General features: G+C 43.3%; 1 protein-coding gene across 5 annotated transcripts; it reads left to right on the top strand.

Annotated features, from left to right (window-relative positions):
• The first annotated feature begins 596 nt into the window (after positions 1–596).
• ZFP90 (ZFP90 zinc finger protein) lies at positions 597–20227 on the top strand. 5 transcript variants are annotated; one of them, XM_046682945.1, is made up of 5 exons: positions 597–866; positions 1058–1125; positions 12424–12550; positions 12881–12976; positions 16428–20227. In XM_046682945.1, exons 2-5 carry the CDS (start codon positions 1093–1095, stop codon positions 18071–18073), a joined length of 1902 nt encoding a protein of 633 aa, XP_046538901.1. In that variant the 5' UTR covers positions 597–866; positions 1058–1092; the 3' UTR covers positions 18074–20227. The 5 variants fall into 5 exon arrangements, with proteins under 5 accessions (XP_046538901.1, XP_046538903.1, XP_046538902.1 ...); XM_046682947.1 differs by having other exon boundaries at positions 597–825; XM_046682946.1 differs by having other exon boundaries at positions 597–803.
• The last annotated feature ends 1649 nt before the right edge of the window (positions 20228–21876 follow it).

Below are 21876 nucleotides of genomic sequence, written 5' to 3' on the forward strand. Positions count from 1 at the left end.
GCACACTGGAGGCCACGGATTTATCTGAAGCTTCTTTTTCTTCTCCTTTAGTATCATTAAATATCTCATCAAGTGTCTTTGTTGTAGTAGGTATGGACTGGGGGAGTCAGGATCCCAACCTTTGGTAGTGACCCATGGGTGAAGATGGCACAGAAGAGGCAAGAGAAATAGCATCTTGTGATGAAGATGCAACGTTGCCCCACTCCCTTCACTGTTTTATTCCTGTAGCTAAAGTCAGTACCTAAAATTACTTTGTTATATGTTTTTATTGTTGACCTCGGGCCACAGGAGTGCACGCTCGCTCCTCGAAAGCAGAGTCTTTCCTGCCAGATCTAACGCTGTATCTCGCCCCTAGCAACATGCCCCTGGCACAGAGGACACACTCAGTGACTATTACTGGAATAAGTGAATGCACGAATACTCAAGCCCCAGTCTCACACTCGCTCGGCCATCACGGAGCTCCCCAGCGTAGGGCCCTGAGGCAGGGGCGGCATCCTCCCAGGCTGCCTCGGCGGGACCCTCGCGCGGGGGCCTCTGGGAAGTGTAGTCCGCGCGCCAGCCGCGGCCCACGGGGTTGCGGGAGCGAGGCTCCACGAGCGCAGGCGCACTTCCGGCTCTGTCCCGTCGCTGCGGCCATTGTCCGGTCCCGCTGCGGCTGGGGCCGCTTTGGGCCGCTCCTTCGCACATCAGAATTGGAGAGGACTGAACCTGCAGCGGGAGCGGGAGGAGCTGGCCCGAGCCCTGGGTGGGCCCGAGGTCGCGAAATCCAGAGCCCTCGGGAGGCGGTGATTCCGAGTGCGCGGGTCCGGACGGCACCTCTCACGGGTTTGGCGTGTGTCCGCGGGGCCGCGCCCACCATTCTGCGGGTGGGACTGGGCGTGGCCAGAGGAGAGTGTCCGGGGCACGGCGAGCATTAATTTGGGGGAGGGGGAGCGGCAGGCACAGGCGGGGCTCGCTCAGCTCCCCACCCCTCTTCACTGGGGAAGTGGCTAAGGGGCGGGACGGGGTGGGATCGGCGGTTGCAGCCCTGAGAGTGGGCCCTGTCTTCTCTCCCCAGCCCCAGTCTGGGAGCCGAGCCCTGGTGGGGCAGGAATGGCCCCGAGGCCTCCAACAGCCGCGTCCCAGGTGAGCAGCCCGTTCCTGACTAACCCGGGGCGACCCATCCAGTGAGGCCCCCGGGGCGTGTCTGGAGAAGTCATTGTTCTCCGCTTGAGAGACTCCCTTTCCTGGCTGGGCGGCCCCCCCTGGAGCCTCCTAGCCTTGCGAAATCCAAGGTGTCCAGAGCTGGAGGGAGCGGGCTTCCCAAAATGGGGGGGGGGGGGGGGCCCCCAGGGGGGGGGGGGGGGGGGGGGCCTCACTGTGGGGAGGAGGGGCTTGGGCGAGGGCGATGTGGTCTTGTGGGAGGAGTTAGAGGTGGATGTATTGGAAAGTGTCAATATTGAGAATCCTGAGTGCCAAGCTAATTCCTTGAACTCCGTCAAGGAATGGGTAGGGTGGGGTGACAGGAGAGAAAACTGTAGAGGAAGAAGTGACTGGCAGTAAGTGAGGGAGAGAGGAGCCCCAGCTTCTGACCCAAGGGCCATAGAGAGACCTTAAGGGGCCAAAGAAGACTGGTCAGGACTTGGCTAGGAAGAGGCTGGAGATAAGCTTTCTTGGACAAGGAGAAAAAAAACCAGGGGGTACTTGTCCTTTGCTTTTCATGTCTTTTTCTGCTTTAACAGTGCACATCCCCAGAAATCCAGCCCTCAGCTTAATTAATATGAAGATGATCTGTGAACTCATTTGTTCTTGTGAGGAAGGAGGCATTTTCTAGAACCATCACGACTCTGAGATTATCCATTGACTTACACAGAGTATATCGGTGAAAATATAACAGGATCCAGTTGGTAGTTTAATCTATACTGTCTTTAGAATTAAGGAAAAATCATAGATTCTAGATAGGTGTGTGAGACTATCAAGATCAATTCAGATAAAAATACCCACTATAATGTCCTTTAAAAGCAGTTTACGGTAAGTTAAACACACGCAGTATATAATGCCTTTATGCTTTTTTGCTTCTTGTTGCACGTTTTTGTTTAACAGGGCTGAGCCTTAAGGAATAGGACAAGTAATAATGGAACCAGACAGTTAGTTGGTTTGAGGAGGCCCAGAGCAAATCACTGTTGTCAGCACGTCTCCATACAAAGTGTTTCCTCAGTAGGCTTGAGAATTAGGAAGATTTAACACACTTAGCACCTCATGGGGTTGATAATCCTTTCTGCAGGGGCTGTGGAAGTGGATTTGTGTTCTGAACAGTGAATTTTAGGGACTGCTTTAAACTTCACTTTTAAAGCTGTGTTCCCCAAGCCCTCTGGGTCAGTTCTATTCTCAGGAATGACCTGACACTCCGCTTGGGTTACCTAACTCAGGCGGCAGAGGATGACCAGGGACAAAGGATGGAACAGAACACTAACCTTACAACAAGGGCTTTTTTTTTTTTTTTTTTTTAAAGATTTTATTTTTTCCTTTTTTCTCCCCAAAGTCCCCCAGTACACAGTTGTGTATTTTTAGCTGTGGGTCCTTCCAGTTGTGGCATGTGGGACGCTGCCTCAGCGTGGTGTGATGAGCAGTGCCATGTCCGCACCCAGGATTCGAACCAACGAAACACTGGGCCACCTGCAGCGGAGTACGCGAACTTAACCACTCGGCCACGGGGCCAGCCCCACAACAAGGGCTTTTTAGGCAGAAATTTCCCTTTGTCAGTGGTTCCCCTTCTCTGAGCATGGCTCTCGGGGAGAGTGCAAAAGATGGGTAACTGAAACATGTGACTGCTTGCCCAGGAAGTTAATTTAGTGGAGGAAGACAGCCTCTTGCAAAAGTATAACGCAAGAGAGGTGGTGTCAGGTGGTGTTGCAGAGGTCCAGAGGCTGAGTACAGAGCGGAGGGGAGATTCTGCCTGTGGGAGAGAGTCAGTGGACATGTCGCCTTTGAATAGGAGCAGAGTCTAAGCAGGTGAAAATGAAGGGAGTGGGGTTAGACCTGATAGACTGGGGGTCAGGGGAGTTGGGAGGCAAGAAGATAGGGCGCATATTCATGAAACTGTTGCTTTGTGACAGTGGATGTGGGCTGTGGGCAATGGTTGGATGGGAATAGAAGGGAGTTTTTTCTTTTTGGCCTTGGTAATCCCTTCGTTCATTCATTCATCTATTCATTTAGCAGATAGTCATTGAATGCCTGTGATCTGTTAAGACACTTTTTTAGGTGGTTGGGATACATTAGTGAATTTATAAAGGTCTCTGCTTTCATGGAGCTTACATCCCAGAAGGAGAAGACAGAAAAATTCAGTAAGTAAATTATATGATAATCTAGAAGGTGACAGTAGCTCAGAAAAAAAATAAAAGGTACAGAAAGGTAAGAAGGAATGTGGGGGCTTACAGTAGGGGTGTGATTTTAAGTAGGGTGGTCAGGGTAAGCCTTATCCTTGTTGAGATGGTGATGACTGAGCAGACTTGAAGGAGGTGAGGGGAGACAGGTCTGGGGAAGAGCACTCTGGATAGAGGGAACAGCGGGACGTGTGATCAGGGAGCAGTGAGGAGGTTATTGTAGCATGAATCAATGTTTTTGAGCAGGGAACTAGAACAATTCTTCTTAGTTTTAAAGATTGCTGCGAATTATGAAGTGTAGGAGCAAGAGTTTGAAAGTCAGAGCTCCTTTGGAGAGGTGTTTGATGAGTGGGACCTTCCCACTGAGCTTGGCTAACAAATACCTGAAGTGGCTCCAAGTGGGAGGGACTGGGAGCACAGATGGGTGGGGGGGATACCCTGAAAATCCTTAGGATCTGTGGGATTGTTAGTTGCTATATCTAGGTAAACACTATGTATCCTTGTTCGCCTTTTGTTCATTATATGTGTACTACATTTTTAGTTAGGAATAAAAAAAGGTATTTGTCACTCTTAAAGTTGAAGCCCCTAGAACAGTAAGAAATAGGGAAAGTTTTGTGAGAAAAAATCTGTATATGGAGACCTGGTTTCTTGGTGTTTTACCTTGAAGGGGAGGAAATGCAGAGGGACCAGGGCCTGATCTCTATTGACTCCAGATTCCAAGAGCTTTGTGGTTAGACCATCAGGATGAACAAACTCGCCAAAGCTGGCTAATGTCACCCAAACTCAGACATGATGCTCCGGGGCTCCCAGGGGAAGACAAGCCTCTTTTTGAACCAGGTCATGATGTTTGAGGTCAAGGATGTTCCAGCTCCCTTTGTCCGGTCCCCTTTCTCAGCCTCTTCTTGAGCTGACTGGAGCTGGTCTTTAAGCCCCAGATCAAACACTCCTTCCCTGAGATAAGGTCACGTGCCCCTTCAGGGCGTTCCCATAGCACCTGTGCACTCCTGTCATAGTACTGCTCTTGTGTCGTATGGAGTGGCTTGTTGACCCGTCTGTCTCTGTCCTGGGCCACTTGACTCCTTTCATCCTTTGCTCCAAGGTACACACATAGTAAGCGGGTGTTGAATAAGCAAACATTCATAACTGCTTAACTCCAAGCAGCAATTTTATACTTTTTATACGTTTTCTGCTCCTCACATAGCAAAAATTATATTTTTCCAGTTATGCTGATTTTTTTTTTTTTTGAGGATGATTAGCCCTAAGCTAACTGCTGCCAATCCTCCTCTTTTTTCTGAGGAAGATTGGCCCTGAGGTAACATCCGTGCCCATCTTCCTCCACTTTCTATGTGGGACGCCTGCCACAGCATGGCTTGCCAAGCGGTGCCATGTCCACACCCGGGATCCAAACCAGTGAACCCTGGGCCGCCGAAGCAGAACGTGCGCACTTAACCGCTGCGCCGCCAGGCCGGCCCTGATTTTCTAATAAAACAATTGCATGAAACAATGTGACTTTCACTGAACAGTTTTAGGAAATTTTGTCTTTAAGACAATGTTAGAATGTCAAAACCTCTAAGACCTACTTTAAAAATATAATTCTTTTCCTAACTTTTCTATGTCTTGTTCTACTTTTATTTTATTAAAATATATCTTATTAAAGTATGTGAGCAAAATATAATGCAGACTTTTTAATAGAAAAAGTCACTTCTGCTGCCTCCTCTTCAGCACCTCTGTTTGTTTCGGTGAGTTTTCTTCTTTTCTCCCTGTGCATGTTTTTTCTCTTAAACATTTTCAGTTATAACATTTTCAATTTCATATAATTTTTATGGGGATTTTTCTTTTTTTACATCACTTTGAATGACTGTATTATATTGCTTTGCATGAACATACCAAAATTTATTTAACCATTTCTCATAGGACATGTAGGTTGTTTTAAAAATTTTTACTGTAACAAATAATACCCAGATAAAATCCTGTTGGTTACAATAAATAATTTTTTGAAAATACAATTCAAGAAAATTCTTTACATCTGTCTTCTTAAGTGAAATAGCTCTCAGAGTGAGAAATAGAGATCCTTGACAGGTTTTAGTGTCATGCTTATCTTTAATTTGTAGAAACATTCAGAAACATTCAGATTGCTTTTCATCTTTTTCTGTCTTTTGAAAGAATTTGCCTATAAAACATTTAGATCCAAAGTTTTTATAAAAAAAGATGATTTGGGAACAGTTTTCTCTATTTTCTCCTCAATTATTAAGGTTTCTACCTTTTCATGTCAACGTTGGTGATTTAGAACTTAAAAATTATTCACTTCATTAGTATTTTTTGCGTTTCTTAGCACTACTGGGTATTTTACTGGTTTCTTTATCACTTTATATTTAAATTGATTTTTTTTGTTTTTTCACTAGATTTGTCAGAAGTTTTTTCTATTTGGTCAGTATTTAAGAGGAACCAGTTTTTAGATTTGGCTATTAATGCCATCATTTTTCTGTTTACCCCTCCTTTTTATAATCCAAGAATTTAATTCACTGATGTATAATTTTTTTAATCCTCGAAATAACTCCTTGTTTTCCTTCATTACCCAGACTCTGTAATTCATTCACTCAGCAGACATTTTTGGAGTGCCTGCTTTGTGCCAGGTGGCACCCACTGTGTGACCCTCTCTGAACGAGAGTCACGCTTCAGAACCAGTCAAGGAAAGGTACCTGCTTCCTGTGGGGTGGCAGTAAGGCTTCAGTGAGGAAATTTATTGAGAGAGTGCATATAAATGACCAAGGTCAGTGCCTGGCAGGCAGCGAGTGTTCCATGAATGTTAGCTGTTGCTTTTTTATAATGAATCACCGGAGGAACTTTTAAAAGTCGTTTGGCAGGGCCCTCCGCGCATGGGCAGTTTTTCTAAATTGGCTGCATGATTCTGGACAATCACAATGTGCTTGGTTTTGGAGATACTGAAATGAAAAAGAGTTTAAGAAATTCTTACGGGAGAAAGGTGTAAATAAACAGCTGCAGTTCTGAAACGGAGATGTGGAGCAAATGCTGAAGGGGGCGAGGGAAAATGAGGCATCTGGAAAAGCTTCAGAAGGAAAGGGACCATTGAACTGGTTCCAGGAGGATGACTAGGAATTTTTCCTGTAGAGCTGAGGGAAGAAAGTACCTGGTGGTCAGAATAGGATGTGCAAAGGCTAAGAGACTTGAAAGAGAATGATGTAGTCAGGGCAAAGAGTCCATGTGGTAGAAGCATGGGGTGTATGTCAGGAAGCAAAGTTTGAGAGAGTGGTGATTCAGTAACCTGGAGAGAATGGCCTGAGCTGGAGATCTAGAACAATCTGGAACAGTGCAGCTCGAAACAAATATAAACTGCATGTGTAATTTTAAATTTTCTAGTAGCCACAATGTAGGAAAAAACAGGTGAATTAAATTTCAGTAATACATATTATTTAACCCAATATAGCCAAAATATGATTTCTGCATGAACCAATATTTTAAAATTATCGATGAGGTATTTTACATTTCTTTCATATTAAGTCTTTAAAATCCAGTGTATATTTTACACTTATTCCATATCCCAATTTGGACTAGCCACACAGTGCTCTGTAGCCACGTGGTGGCTAGTGGCTACCATATTAGCAAAGATCTAGAATGCTATTGTCTGGTTTAATGGCATTGTTGGCAAAAGAGGATGTGAGCTGGATTTGAGAGATGAAGGGGAGGGACTGAATATGGGAGACATTTTTGAGGCTCTTGGTGATTCCAGGGCATAAAGGAAAAATGAAGAGTCAAGGATGAGGTCCAGGTTTCCAGTTGGGGTATTGTACATGGTGAAACCATTAGCTTAAATAGTGTATCTATGTGTGTATGTAAAGGCCAACAGTAATAATGTTTCTTCTCTTTGTACTTGGTTGTTCCGTATGCTATAACTTTCAGCTTACCAAACTATTACTGGTCTGGTATGAGAGAGCACTGGGTACTTGAGTGAAAATGCCATACTGTATCCCGCTGAATTTAATGTGTTCTAATTGGGCAAACTAACTTGGTCTTAGAGGGGCTAGTTTTTATAAATTGCACTATTTCTGCTCATTAGCTGCCATTCTCTGGTTTTTAGTTTTGCAAGGTTTCAAAGTTACGGAGTTTCCTGAGTTACAATTTGAGCGGATGGACTCCTCCTCTGGAGTTGGCATATGTGGAGTTGGAGAAGTGGGGGAGTGTGTCTCTGTATATTTGCACATGTTGTCCTTTTTGGAAGTGCACTTTCATCCTCTGCTCTTTAAACTCTTCAGTTTCTTTTAAATTTCTTCAGTTCAGGGAACTGATGTGATAGATGAGAAAAGTGGATCTCTAGGAGGTTGCTGATTTACCCGAGGATATTACACACCTATTAGTTGTGGGGTTTTTTAGGGGCCTGTGAAATTGAGTCTTCTCAGCTTAATATATGCTTTTTCTAGTTCTTTGCTTTGCTCTCCACTATTTGGCCAACATACTTTTTATGTCAGCATGAGGAAGGGGAACATTTGATACTCGTTAATTTTTAAAAGGAGTTGATGATGAGATCCAGTTACATCTGGAAGAAGGGTGAGCAGGGTCTACAAGATGTTGCTAGATCGTTTCATTGCAGTCTGAGGTATGACCTGCTGCATTGGGAATCCCCTAAAGTTGATCTGACTCAGAGTGGCTAACGCACACCAAGGATCCCAGAGTACATTTTGCCTATTTAATCTTGCAAACTCTTGCTTGTCTTTTATGTACCAAAATGGTTCTGGCCTTTGGAGATTGAAAGGTGCCTGAGACAAGGTCTTGACCCTCCAGGAGCACAGTGAAGGACAGGTGACAGGCCGTGACGTAGTATCTTATGAGCTGTGCTGGAGAGAGGCCCAGGGTGGAGAGCCATGGGGGGATGAGAGGACACTTAGCCCAGACCTGGGGCCCCGAGGAGGGAACTTGACTGAGTCTTGGTGAGAGAGTAAGTGTTAGCTAGGCAGAAGAGGGGAAGCCAAGCATTTTGAAGCAGCACTTGCAGAGGCGAAAGAGATCCTTTGGTTTCAAGGAGCTATAACTCTTCTGCATGCTGAATTATGGGGTGTGAGGGGAGGAGAAACCAGAGCGGAGGCTGTGGAAGTAAGGTAGGGACTAAGTTATGATGGGGTCTGAAGCTCGCACTAAGGAATCTAAATTTAATCCCAAGAAAAGTATTTATTAAATATTTGTGGAGCACCTGCTATGTGCCAGTCCTGTTCCGGGCAATGGAGATTCAACTATAAGGAAAATAGGTAGTGTTCCTGCTCTCGTGGAGTTTAAGTTCTGCTGTGGAATACAGACTGTAAGCAAATAAAAATATATGTCAGGTGGAAAGCACTATGAAAAAGGGAAAAAGCGTGACAGTGAAGGGTGGGGGTGCTCTTTTATGTAGGATAGTCAGGGAAAGTTGTGGTTATGAGGTGGCATTGAAACAAAGAACTGAAGGAAGTGAGTGGGGAACCACATGTGTATCTGCAGGAAGAGGCTTCCAAGTCAAGGAACAGCCATAGCAAAGATTCCAAGGCAGAAGCATGTGTAGCATGTTCCAGGAATCCTAAAGAGGGCAGCGTGAGTGAAGGGGAGGGAGCAGTAGGTTGGCGATGAGTTTCAAGATGAAGTCAGGAGATCGTGGGGGGCCAGACTGTGAAGGGCTGTGTAGGCCACTGGAAAGACTTTGGCTTTTACTTGGGATGAATTGGGATGCCATTGGAGGCTTTAAGCAAAGGAGTGACTTGATCTGACAGGTTGTGGCAAGATCACCCCAGTTGTTATATGGACAACAGACTGGGGAATGGGACATGAGTGGAAAAGGAGAGACAAGTCAGGAGATTGTAGCAGTGGTCCAGGTAAGAGATGGTGGTGGCATGGACTAGGGTGAGGCTGGTAGGAACAGGGAAAAGTGGGAAGAAATTAAAGGTTTATAAGCATGATCAAATTTGTGTTTTAGAGAAGTGACTCTGATAGTGCATGGGAAAAAGAGTCGGTGAGACCAAGAGTAGGAGCTCAGAGACCAGTTATTGCCCTGCCAAGGCAAGAGATGATGAGTGGCTTGGACTAGACATTTGTTTACTGGTCAACACATTCTTTACTGTTACTGCAGCCTACTCGGGGAAGCAGAATAAAGTCAGGAGACCATGTGTTAATATGGGGAACCAGTTAAGCAAAGGAATCCAGGTTGCCCGCTGACTATCTGTTACTAAACCTAAGGGGCTGGATGTTTAGAGGACAGTAGGCAAGAGAGAGAAGGTGTTTGCTTCTCACAACCTAACTTAAAGTGTTGGCCTTGGTCAAAACCCTTTTTCCCTGCTGGCCATGCATTTCCCAAGTCCAGCCTTCCTTCTCAAGTTTCTCAATCCCTGGATTGGAGTACCACTTTTTCTTCTCCCATCCAGTTGGTATTTACCTCATAAGGCCCGGGGCCTAGCCTACCTTGAAGCTTCTCTCCCTCTCCCAGTCTTCCCTGCCCTGAACGTCTGTAGCATCTCACTTTACTATGTATCGTCTCAAATAAATAACATGTTTTAAAATAAACTGAAACCTAGTCAAGGACTGCAGTTGTTTGTTTTGTTTTGTTTTTTGAGGAAGATTAGCCCTGAGCTAACATCTGCTGCAAATCCTCCTCTTTGTGCTGAGGAAGACTGGCCCTGAGCTAACATCCGTGCTCATCTTCCTCTACTTTATATGTGGGACGCCTACCACAGCATGGCATGCCAAGTGGTGCCACGACCCCACCCAGGATCCAAACTGGTGAACCCCAGCCACTGAAGCGGAACGTGCACACTTAACCGCTGCGCCACTGGCCCGGCCCCAGGATTGCAGTGTTTTTGATTTACATTTTTATTTTGCCACAGTGCATATGGTAAAGCCAGGCACCTTATAAATATCTAGTGTTATCTTACCTGGCACAGTCAGATTCATGACCTCAGTCAGAAGACTCTGCCCCATTTCGAGCCTTTCCTGTTCCTGTGGGGACACAGCTGCAGTGTTGAGCAGGAACGTGATACAGAGGAGCCATTGTTGTGTGTGGAAGCAGTCATGCCTCTCCCTCAGGAGGAGATAGGGCCACTCCTGTCTTCTCTAAAAGTCAGATCTCAGCCATCTCTTTGTGGCTCAACCCAGGAAACATGTTTAGGGTGGTCAGGCACATGCTGGATACTGGTGTTTTAGAGTTTAAAAAAATATGTATATTTCCTGCCCTCTTAATGCTCACCATCTAACTAGGAAATAAGTCTATTTCCTATTAGGTTTATTTGAATACTTGTGCGTGTGCTAAGTGGCTGAAAGAACGTAAAATGGGATTGGCCCCCCAGTGGGGAATCAGAGCACTTCACAAAGATCTGCTAACCAACACCAGAAGTGTGAAATGGAATTAGCAAGGGAAAGACTGGTGCGAGAATAGGGAGAAAATGATACTACCCAGGAAACAGAGAAGTTCAGCTCTGTCTAAGCACGTGGGGAGAAGGGTGGGGAATTAGGCAGAAACCTCCGTGTGACCTTCCCTCACTGCGCCGGCAAACTCATAGCTCTGCTTTCAACATCTTTTCGTACTAATTGTCTTTATTATACACTTCTTGAGGTAGAAATCTAACCAAAGGAGATATTTCGAGTAAGGCATGGTGACAGGTATCTCCTGGCGTACTGAGGCAGACCTCGGAACTGACAATTGAAAGACATAGGGTTCCTCAGGCAGCCTGGTTTCAGTGGGGTGGTGAGGAAGAAGTGATGGGAGTGGGATATGAAGTGTGAAAAGACCTTTAACCAAGCAATTCCGATTCTAGCTAGCTAACCTACAGAAATTCTAGCATATTTACACAAAGAATATGTATTGCGTAATGTTTGTAATAGCAAAATATTGGAAATAATGCAAATATCTCTTAACAGGAACTGGTCCGTTTATTCATTCACCAAGTATTTTTTAAGCTCCACTGTGTGCTGGGCATCATTCTAGGTACTAGGCATGTAACTGTGATCAACATAGATCAAGTCCCTGTTCTCATGCAGCTCACGGTGAGGGAGACAGAGAAGCTAACAAGTAAGCCATCTCAGATAATGGTTAGAGGTACAAGTGCACTTTGATCTGAATCTGTTTGCTTCCTGAGTTCAGGGGGCAGGAATTTAGACAGTGAGAGATACCTATGCTAGGAGAAAAAGACAGCATAGTATAATGTGATGGAGAGTAAATTAGAGGGGGATGCTCAGACAACTTTCCTGAGGAGGCAGTGCTAGAGATGAGACTTAAATAACTAGTAACTAGTTGTCAACCATGTGGAGATCCTAGGGGGAGAGGGAGTACCAAGCATAAAGCCCTGCGGTGGGAACAAGCTCGATGTGTTCAGGGATCGGTAAGGGCAGCATGGCTAGAGCCCGTGAGTGGTGGGGGACTCTGAAGCTTATTCTTAGTACAGTGGGGTGCTGTTGGTCTTAGGTAATGGATATGTTTTGATACAACTGTACTGTGGAGTGCTAGGAAGCAATTCAAAGGGATAAGGTGAAATTAAATATACCACTGTGGGAAGATCTCCAAGATACATAGTTAAATGTAGAAAGCAATTGTAAAACAACGTATATGGTATTTCAGAAAACAAGACTGTGTGTGAGAGAGAGAGAGAGAAACATGCAAAAGGAACTCTTAAGTGGATACACCAAATTGTTAAAGTGATTATTTCTAGGGACTATGGTGGGATTGGTGATGGGGGTGAAGGTGGGCTGTCACTTTTTACTCCTCATTGTATTTGGATTTCGTGACAAAGGAAGTACACAGAGAGTGAGGAATTGGTGGTTGTATAAAAAGGCTTGGCTTTTAAGGGAAACAAGAAGAAAGCTAAGCAGGGATATAGGATTGCAAGACGTATTGCCCCTCATGACTTTCCTGCCTGCCACATTAGATTCTTCATCGAATTATGTAAATAGCTGGTGTATTTAACCCAACATTGGCCCCTCAGGATATCAAAACGTGTGATCGCTGCTTCTGATTGACCCTACAGTATGTTTCCAGTATTGCCAGGGGAGCATTTGTGGGGTTGATCCCTACTTGAGCACGAATGTGATCCTACAGGAATCAGTGACATTCAAGGATGTCGCTGTGGACTTCACCTGGGAAGAATGGCACTACGTGGACCCTGCTCAGAGGCGCTTGTACAGGGATGTGATGCTGGAGAACTACAGCCACCTGGTTTCTCTTGGTAAGGACCACCTCTCAGTGTCTTGCATATTGGTGCGTCTTTCCTTTCTCACTTGCTAAGGTTGTGGGGCTCATAGTTTGGGTGACTGTGAGCAGGGTATTTAGAGTCAGAGCTTGTTCACCTTTTGGGGACCCAGCTTTATAGGTTTCTGAGCCTATAAGAGGTCTTTCTTTTGCAGAATTGGAAATAGGCCATTTGATTGCATGCCTCCTCAAGCTGTAACTTTATTTTCCTTCAGAGTTCCTGAGGATCAGGGACTAGTACTGACTTGTAGGAGGGTTCTTTATCCACTTGCACAAACAACCAAATTGTGTATTTACCCATGAGCAGGATATCAAGTTTCCAAGCCAGAAGTGATCTTCAAATTGGAGCAAGGTGAAGAGCCATGGATAACAGAGGGAGAAATCCAAAGGCCTTTCTGTCCAGGTAACTGAGTGAGAATCAAGCATGTAATAATCAGTGCAGACAGTGGCACAGCCAAGGGAGGGGAGGCACCTTTGAATTGCTGCCTGGGAGCTCCTAGACTTGCAGAAGAGGCTGAGCATCTCTGGATGACACCTCTGGTGTCTCCCTTCTCCAGCCGGCTGCTCCTGCTGCTGGTAGGTCTTAGAGGGAAAGGTCCCCTTTTTCCTTTCCAAAAGTAGCCCTTTGTCCTACATTCTCTCTCCCTATCCTGTAACCCTGCTTGCTGGATTATTTTCTCCTCTGGTGTCCTCAGTCTCCCTTCATTATTTAGAGATCCCTTTTCTCACTCATTCAGACATTAATTGAACTTCTGTGTCTCCTCCTTGCTTTGTTGTGCTGCTTTCTCTGTTGGTGGCCTCAGACTTGTAGGAAATACCCACAGCCGTGATTTTCCCTCCCTCCATACCTTGCCTTCAGACTTCTTTCCCCAACTGCATTCCTATAACACCTGTTTGGGAAATGATACCATCTTTCTTCTATCCTGCCTTCATGCCGCTTTGATTCGTTGCCTCCCTCCACACTTCCTGGACCGTCATCCTCTCCTGGTCTTCTGACTTGCTAAGTGCTTCCTCGCTTTAGGTCTTTGGCCTTTCTTGCTTTTCTCCTTAAGAAAATTTGCCTTAAGGAGTCTTCTCTCCAGCTTCCTCCCCTTTCTTTCTATATTACCTCCCTAAAAGGGTGCCTGCCTTCTGTGGTTGCAGCTCTTTATTCTATGCTGTAGACTCAGAAATTGTTCTTACTTGTAGCCTGGTCACTTTTTTTGCGTCTCACAGGACACCTTCACTTGGGAGTCTCATGCAGTTCTTATTTAAAGACATAAAATCTAAATTAATCCTCTTTCATCCCCAGCCAGCATGTTTTGCTAGTTTGCCCATTACATGTTTCTCCCCGGCCTATTAAAAACCAGTGGATTTCTAATCCCTCAGGCCAGACACCACAGTCAGTTTAGTCTTTTTCTTTCAACCTTGGTTATTTTCCTCCTTTGAGAAGTATCTTAGATTTGCCTGCCTTTTAACTCCCACTGGTGACATCCTAAACCAGGCCTCAGGCATAGATTACTGTAATTCCCAGTTGAAATTGCTACTCTATCTTTTCTTTTTATGCTCCATATTGGATTTTTTAAATCATAGCTTTATTGAGAGAAGTCACATAACATAAAATTTACCCTTTTAAAGTGTACAGTTCAGTGGTTCGGATATATAGGGTTGTGCAACCATCACTATTATCTAATTACAGAACATGTTCAACACCCCTAAAAGAAATCCCATACTCATCAGCTGTCACTTTCCATTCCCCATTACCCCCAGCTCCTGGCAACCATTAATCTACTTTTTATCTCTCTGGATTTGCCTATTCTGGATGTTTTCTACAAATGGAATCACATAATACATAGCCCTTTGTGACTGGCTTCTTCGACTTGGCATAATGTTTTCAAGGTTCACTCATGTTGTAGGATGTGTGACTTCATTCCTTGTATTGCTAAGGAGTATCTCATTGTATGGATATACCACGTTTTGTTCATCTATTTATCACTTGTTGCACCATACTGGATTTTATTGCTTTATTTTCATAAACCACCCACCTCTGACAAAACCTTGCTATTACTACCTGTACCACATTGTAGGAAACAGAGACTCCCTTGATTTAAAGATTTCCATCATACCTTCCAGTATTATCTTTTATTCTTCCTAACATAAGCTCCACTTAAGTTGAACTTCTTTTAAATGTTCTCTGTAAATAGCATATACTTTCTCTCATTAGATAATACTTTCTGCCTATTTAAAGCCATCTATCCTTGAGTTCGAGGTCTGTCTAATCCATGAAACCTAATATACACTAATATGTTTATTTCTTCCTTCTCTGATCACAAATACCATTTATATCATCTCTACCTCACAAATTCAGATTTAATAATATACCATCTGCTGGTTTTGCTTTTTTTTCAGTTGTCAAAAGATTGAGTCTTGTTTCTGTTGTTAGATTTCAAGCTCCTAGAGAGTTTATTTATTATATTTCTATATATTCTGTCTGTGTTGCAGAGCATATAGAAGACAGTCAGAAATTACTTAATCGCTTGTTAGGTAATCTGGCTTGGGGGAGAACTTTCTCACATTCATTTCAACAAACATTTCTTGAATGTCCCACTGAGAAGTATTCTAAAAGAAATACAAAGCATTCTCTGTACTTGGGAATTTAGAATTGAGTCTTGTTCCAGGGTAAGGAATTTTGGGGTTTAGGGCCCCTTAGTTGCTGTTTTTTTCCCTCCTAACATTTTATTATGAAAATTTTCAAACATATGAGAAGTTGAAAAAATTATGCAGTGAACACCATATACGTACCACCAAGAGTCTATAGTTGTTAACATTTTGTTATATTTGCTTTATCACATATTTCTTCATCTCTCCATCTATCAATCCATTTTACTTTCTGATGCATTTCCAAGTAAGTTGCAGACATAAGTACATTTAACCCCTACATACATCAGCATGCATATCACTAATTACAGTTCAATATTTGTTTGGGTTTTTTTTTTAAAGAACACATTACATACAATGAAATAGACAACTCTTTTATGTACTATCCAGTTGGTTTTGACAAACGCAGTCACCCGCCTAACCCGAACTGGGATCGATATGAAACATTTCCATCACCCCAGAAACCTCCCTCCCCTTGGTTTTTAAAGGTTGCCATTCTTAGAACCTAGAAATAAATTAATTCTCTATTAGTATTCTCTATTAGGTTAAACAGAGGTTTAGAGATCAATTTATTAGGCAGATTAAAATCTTTTTGATTAAGAGAGATGAGTAGTGTAGAACCAGAACTCACATAGACTAAAACCATAGTCCCAATTTCAAGGGCAAGGATGATTTGCCTCCTGAAATATTAATTTGTTTTCAGTTTGTGAAGTATAGCCCTTGATCTCCAAGTATGTGAGAGAATCATTTCACTTAGATCACTGGCTGCAGATTTTCTCTGCAGGGTTTGAAGATCTGGAGCCTCAGAGGTCACTTTAAAGAAATCATGAGATGGATGCATTAGGAAGATAGATTCTGTTGTTTGTAAAATGCACAGGGGGCACAGAGAGCAGAGAGGACCCTGTAGGATGGAGTATGATCCTATTCTGTTTGTATCTATGCCTAACACACTCATGCTCACTTATTCCCTTACTCCCTAAGCAGCCCTCCTAGATGAGCGTCTTCATTCTAGACTTCCATACACTCTGGCTCTGCAATCTGCACTATCACCTCTCTTTGCTTTCCTTTCCTGCATTTTGGATCTTCTCCCCAAGCTATAGGACTAATTTCAAAACAGAGGCATGTATAATTTACATCTTTCATTTCCTCATTCCTACTGTAGCATTTTGTTTCAACGGGAGGGAATAGGGGATTTTTGCACCTTGGATTTCTTTCAGACTGGAAGACCAGGCCTGAAGCCAAATCACCAAATCTGCAGCAGAGCACATCTGAAATATCCCATAGCACTGATGATCTCTCACGTGCCACGTTAGAAGACACTTGGGATGTTAGTAGCCAGTTAGAGAGGCACCAGGAAAACTGGAAGAGACATCTGGGGCCAGATGCATCCACCCAGAAGAAAATCACACCAGAGGAAAGCTTTGAGCAAAATAAATTTGGTGAAAACTCTAGATTGAACACAGACCTGGTTACACAATTGAACATTCCTTCAAGGCCTAGTGAATGTGATACACTTGGAAGCAATTTGGGACATAATTCTGACTTACCTAATCAGAATAATATCCTTGCAAAAAAGAAACCTTATAAATGTAATAAATGTAGAAAAGCCTTTATTCATAGATCATCGCTTACTAAACATGAGAAAACTCATAAAGGAGAGGGAGCTTTCCCAAGTGGTACAGATCAGGGAATTTATCCTGGAAAGAAACACCATGAATGTACTGACTGTGGGAAAACCTTCCTCTGGAAAACACAACTTACTGAGCATCAGAGAATTCACACTGGGGAAAAGCCCTTTGAATGTAACGTGTGTGGGAAGGCCTTCCGGCATAGCTCATCCCTTGGTCAGCACGAGAATGCTCATACTGGAGAGAAACCCTACCAGTGTAGTCTCTGTGGGAAAGCCTTCCAGCGCAGCTCCTCCCTTGTTCAACACCAGAGAATTCACACTGGAGAAAAACCCTATCGATGTAATTTATGTGGGAGGTCTTTTAGGCATGGCACATCCCTCACTCAACATGAGGTCACGCATAGTGGAGAGAAACCCTTCCAATGTAAGGAATGTGGGAAAGCCTTTAGTCGATGTTCTTCCCTTGTCCAGCATGAAAGGACTCATACAGGAGAGAAACCTTTTGAATGTAGCATATGTGGGAGGGCTTTTGGTCAGAGCCCATCCCTTTATAAACATATGAGGATTCATAAGAGAGGCAAACCTTACCAAAGCAATAACTACAGTATAGATTTCAAGCACAGCTCGTCTCTTACTCAAGATGAAAGCACTCTCACTGAAATGAAATCCTATCATTGTAATGACTGTGGGGAAGACTTCAGTCACCTTGCAGACTTTACTGACCATCAGAGGATCCATACTGGAGAGAACCCCTATGATTGTGAGCAGGACTTTAACCAACAACCTATTTCTCATCCTGGAGAGAAGCCCTATCAGTGTAATGTATGTGGAAAAGCTTTCAAAAGGAGTACAAGTTTCATAGAGCATCACAGAATTCATACTGGAGAAAAACCCTATGAATGTAATGAATGTGGAGAAGCCTTCAGTCGACGCTCATCACTTACTCAACATGAGAGAACCCACACTGGAGAGAAACCCTATGAATGTATTGACTGTGGGAAAGCCTTCAGTCAGAGTTCATCCCTCATTCAGCATGAGAGAACTCATACTGGAGAAAAACCCTATGAATGTAATGAATGTGGGCGAGCCTTCCGAAAGAAAACCAATCTGCACGATCATCAGAGAATTCATACTGGAGAAAAACCCTACGCTTGTAAAGAATGTGGAAAAAACTTCAGTCGAAGCTCAGCTCTTACTAAACACCAGAGAATTCATACACGAAATAAACTCTAGAAACCCTGAAATTAAGGAATATGCAAAAAGCTTTAGCTAAAATATTGTTCAGGATCAGAGGATTCTTACATGAGAGAAAGCTTGAGAATGTATTCAGTTATGTGTGTGTTTGTATGTTGCGTGTGGAGAAAACTGCTAGTAGACTTTTTTAAATAAATAAAAGCCACATTCTCAGATCTGATTATAAACTTTTGTAAGAAACAACTACAAATATCGTATATAACCAGTTGGAAATTATATGCTTCTATATTGGACTTTATAAAGCTTTTGAATATATGTATGCAGGAGATCACCAACATTGAACAGTTTGACTTGTAACTCTTATTTACAGGCTTTTTTTAATAAATAAAAATCCTGCAGTAGTGACCAAAATTCACTTTTTAAAGTTGCTTGACAACTGCATTCAGCTGCAGCTCTTACATTAAATTCACCATGGAAACCAATTCCACCTCTAGGAATTCACCATCCGAAGAATTAGGTCAACTGATCCAACCACTTCATTGTACAGATGAAGAAACTGAAAGCCAAAGATGTGAAGTGGTTTGCACAGTGTGATGCAGCTTATAATGGCAAAGCTGGGTGGAGAATGCAGGTCTCCTGGATCTTTGGCCCCATGGTCTTGCCACTAAAAAGGTATTTTGGAATTCAGAGAGCTTTAAAATAAATCAGATTCATGAACATTTAATGAGCACTCATGAGTTGGGTACTTTGGGAATTCATAAAAGCATAAGAGGCCCCCAAACATACGCAAATTTGTCACAGACTTACTGAAAGCAGCTTGTTGGAAGCTTGTAAACCAAAATGTTAACAGAAGCTGTAAATAGTTGAACTACTGGTAACTTTTTTCCTTTTCCCAAGTATCATAATTACACTTTCAGTTAACATGCATCGGTTTCGTAAAACTATCAAATACTCTTATTGTGCTTTTTATGACACTCCCATGAAAGAGCACTGTCCCAAGCTTCCTATAATGAATCAATGGGAAAACAACACAAAGCTAAGAGGAGAATTTTTCCCCAAATTCATTTTACTGTAGAGAAGTATATATCCAATTATCCATTGCCATAAAATTTGTCTTTAAATCAGTTTAAAGAATCAGCATGTAATGGTTCATTTTCTGTGCCAAGGAAATATTTTGCCATAAAAGAATTAACTTTTTTAGCTCTGTGCTGCTTTCCCATCAGTAAAGCATGAGCTAAATTTCAGTAGCCCACTCCAATATTTAATGTCCCCTAATGCCTCCTATGGGCTATCATAAAGGAATTTCTAGAAACTTTGTTGGCTCATTGGCACCAACAGTGCAGATAAATTTGGAAGCAGCTGTGGACACTGACCCCTTTCACACAAGAGCCTTTTTCCCTTAAGATAAGCAGATCTTCCCACCCTAATGATGGGTCATGGGGAGGAGTGATATCCGTGGTGTTGATGGTGAACCTTCCCTACTGGCTGCTTTGCAAGGCGGGTAGCAAGACCCATCATCCTTGTCTCATCCTGGATAACATGAGGCAGCTCCCAAACATTCTTCATAATTCTTTGCAGGAGAAATGTACAAGGGGGCCAAGATGTGGGATGTCTGGCTCGATGAGTCTATCATGTGGAGCAGGATGGGGTGCTCCATAGCAGATCTGCCCTTCCGAGACAGTAACCATTCAAAAATACCTTGTTAGGTGATGTTCCATGCTCAGCACACACACAATGCCAAGGTCATGCTTGTGTTGTCTGATGACATAGTTTGACAATGGGTAATTCTACTCCATCCCTCCTCTACTGGTTGGCTAGGATGCCTATCAGGAACTCATTTTGATGCTGATTGTTTGGGGATCCCAATAGTGAACTCTTTGCAAGAATGGCATGAATTGTGACCAAGTGAGTGCTACCCTACTGTTATGGAAGTTTATAAAGACTTAGTTCCAGAAGACCCAAAGGAGACTGCTGGTTTATGTGTGGAGCCTGGCCTAGATCCAATCAACCTCTGAATTTCAGTGTATCCTCATTGATAGGGAGCCCAGGATGTATGTGTGGCTGATAAAGCAAAGGATTCTCTTGTCCCAGCAACTATGCACCATGCATTTATTAACCCCCAGCTTTCTAGGCCACGTGAAATGCATCCTTGTAACATCATTGTATTATTTCAATAAATAGCCTTCTTAGTTGATGGGAGTCAGTTTGTCTTTTTCAATTTTCAGAGCTTGGCTAAGACTAAAGAGTGGCACATCAAGGAGGAGGGATTAACGGCTAAACAAAGCACAGCCAGGTGAGTTGTTAATAGGTACCATTTATTGAATGCTTCCTATTTGAAAGAAATGGTGCTACGTATTTTACAGCCATCATTTCATTAATCCTTAGAAGTACCCATTCTAGGTCTTGTGGTAGCTTTTGTCTTTGCCCAGCTGTTTTCTCCCTCTTCCTCTTGTAACAGTCCCTGCTGTGCTGACCACAGGAACACAAGTCAAGACATCCATGGGGCTTGGTGATAGTTCTAGGGGGAAGCATGTGACCTAGTTGAGTCAGTCGGAGTTCTTTGCCAGAACTTTTTCAAAATAGAGTTGGCAGGGACACTTTAATTTTGAGGTTGCTACGCTGGAAAAGTGAAGGCCTTGAGCTGCCTGGAGCCTGATTCCTTATCAGAGGGGAGGTCTGTTGTAGTAGGAGAGGATGCAGCTGATGTGATGGTGTTCTCATTTCTAATCCCTGAGGTCCTTGGTCCTGGCTTAATTTCTGAAACCTTTCCTGGCATTCACTGGGCTCCCCACTATCAGTCCAATGATCCCCCCCTTTTGGATTAAGCTAATTTGTCAGATTTCTGTTGCTTGCATTAAAGAAACCTAGTACATATATTATATTCTTGTTTTATAATAGGGGGAAAAACCCAGAGATGTAATTCACTTGAGGTAGCACTGCCCATGACAGATTCAGGCTTCGAACCCAGGACTATCTGGATGCAAAGACATAGCACTTAACCTCTCACTGTCTCCAGAGCCATGTTATGTTCAAGGAGCGGCATATGACGCAACATCGTTGGAGGGGTGAGTGGATGAAGGAATGTAGTGATAGGTTGTAGGCCATGCAGAGACAAAACAATGAAGGGCCTTGGAATGTTTTTCCTATTTCAGTAAATTAAATCCCCTAAATTCACCCGCGACCTTTACACTTAATCTATCAGTTATTTACATTTGCCCATACTGTAGATAAGATCTTGTATCGTATTTTTAAAAAAATGTTCATCATAGATATTTTCCATGTTCCTACACAGTCTCAAGAGCTCCTTAACAAGTAAGTCCCCTACTTTTGCAACATACTTGGATTGTTTTTGGTGGTGTTTTTTATAATAATGACATTGAATACTTTATTTTTTTAAGCACCCCTCCTCTTTTTCTTATAGAACCTTTTCTTAAAATATCCAGAATGAGAGAAAATATCCAAAATAGGATTACTGGGTCAGCCTGTGTAGGTTAGTATAACCAGATGATGTGAGACTCATACAAGAATACACTGAATACAACAGCACAGAAATAATAGTCTCAAAATTGCAAAAGGGAGCCAGGAGAAAACCAGTCTCCCGCTCCTGATGTCTGGGTGTCTCTGGGGAAGGCCCCAGGCAGGCATTATGTCCACCAGAGCATCTGGCACAGCTCTGTGCCAGCTTGGGAAGATAAAACTGCAGTTAGAAGACACGATGATGGTGCTGCCCAATTCCTTATAGCTGCTGAACTAGTTAGTTCTTACTCATCTGTTAAAATGCAAATGTCACTTCAGGGAAGGTTTTAATGACTGCCCTACTTAAACCAAATCAGTCTCCTTTT

This window comes from Equus quagga, chromosome 13 (genome assembly GCF_021613505.1).
Source record: "Equus quagga isolate Etosha38 chromosome 13, UCLA_HA_Equagga_1.0, whole genome shotgun sequence".
NCBI lineage: Eukaryota > Metazoa > Chordata > Mammalia > Perissodactyla > Equidae > Equus > Equus quagga.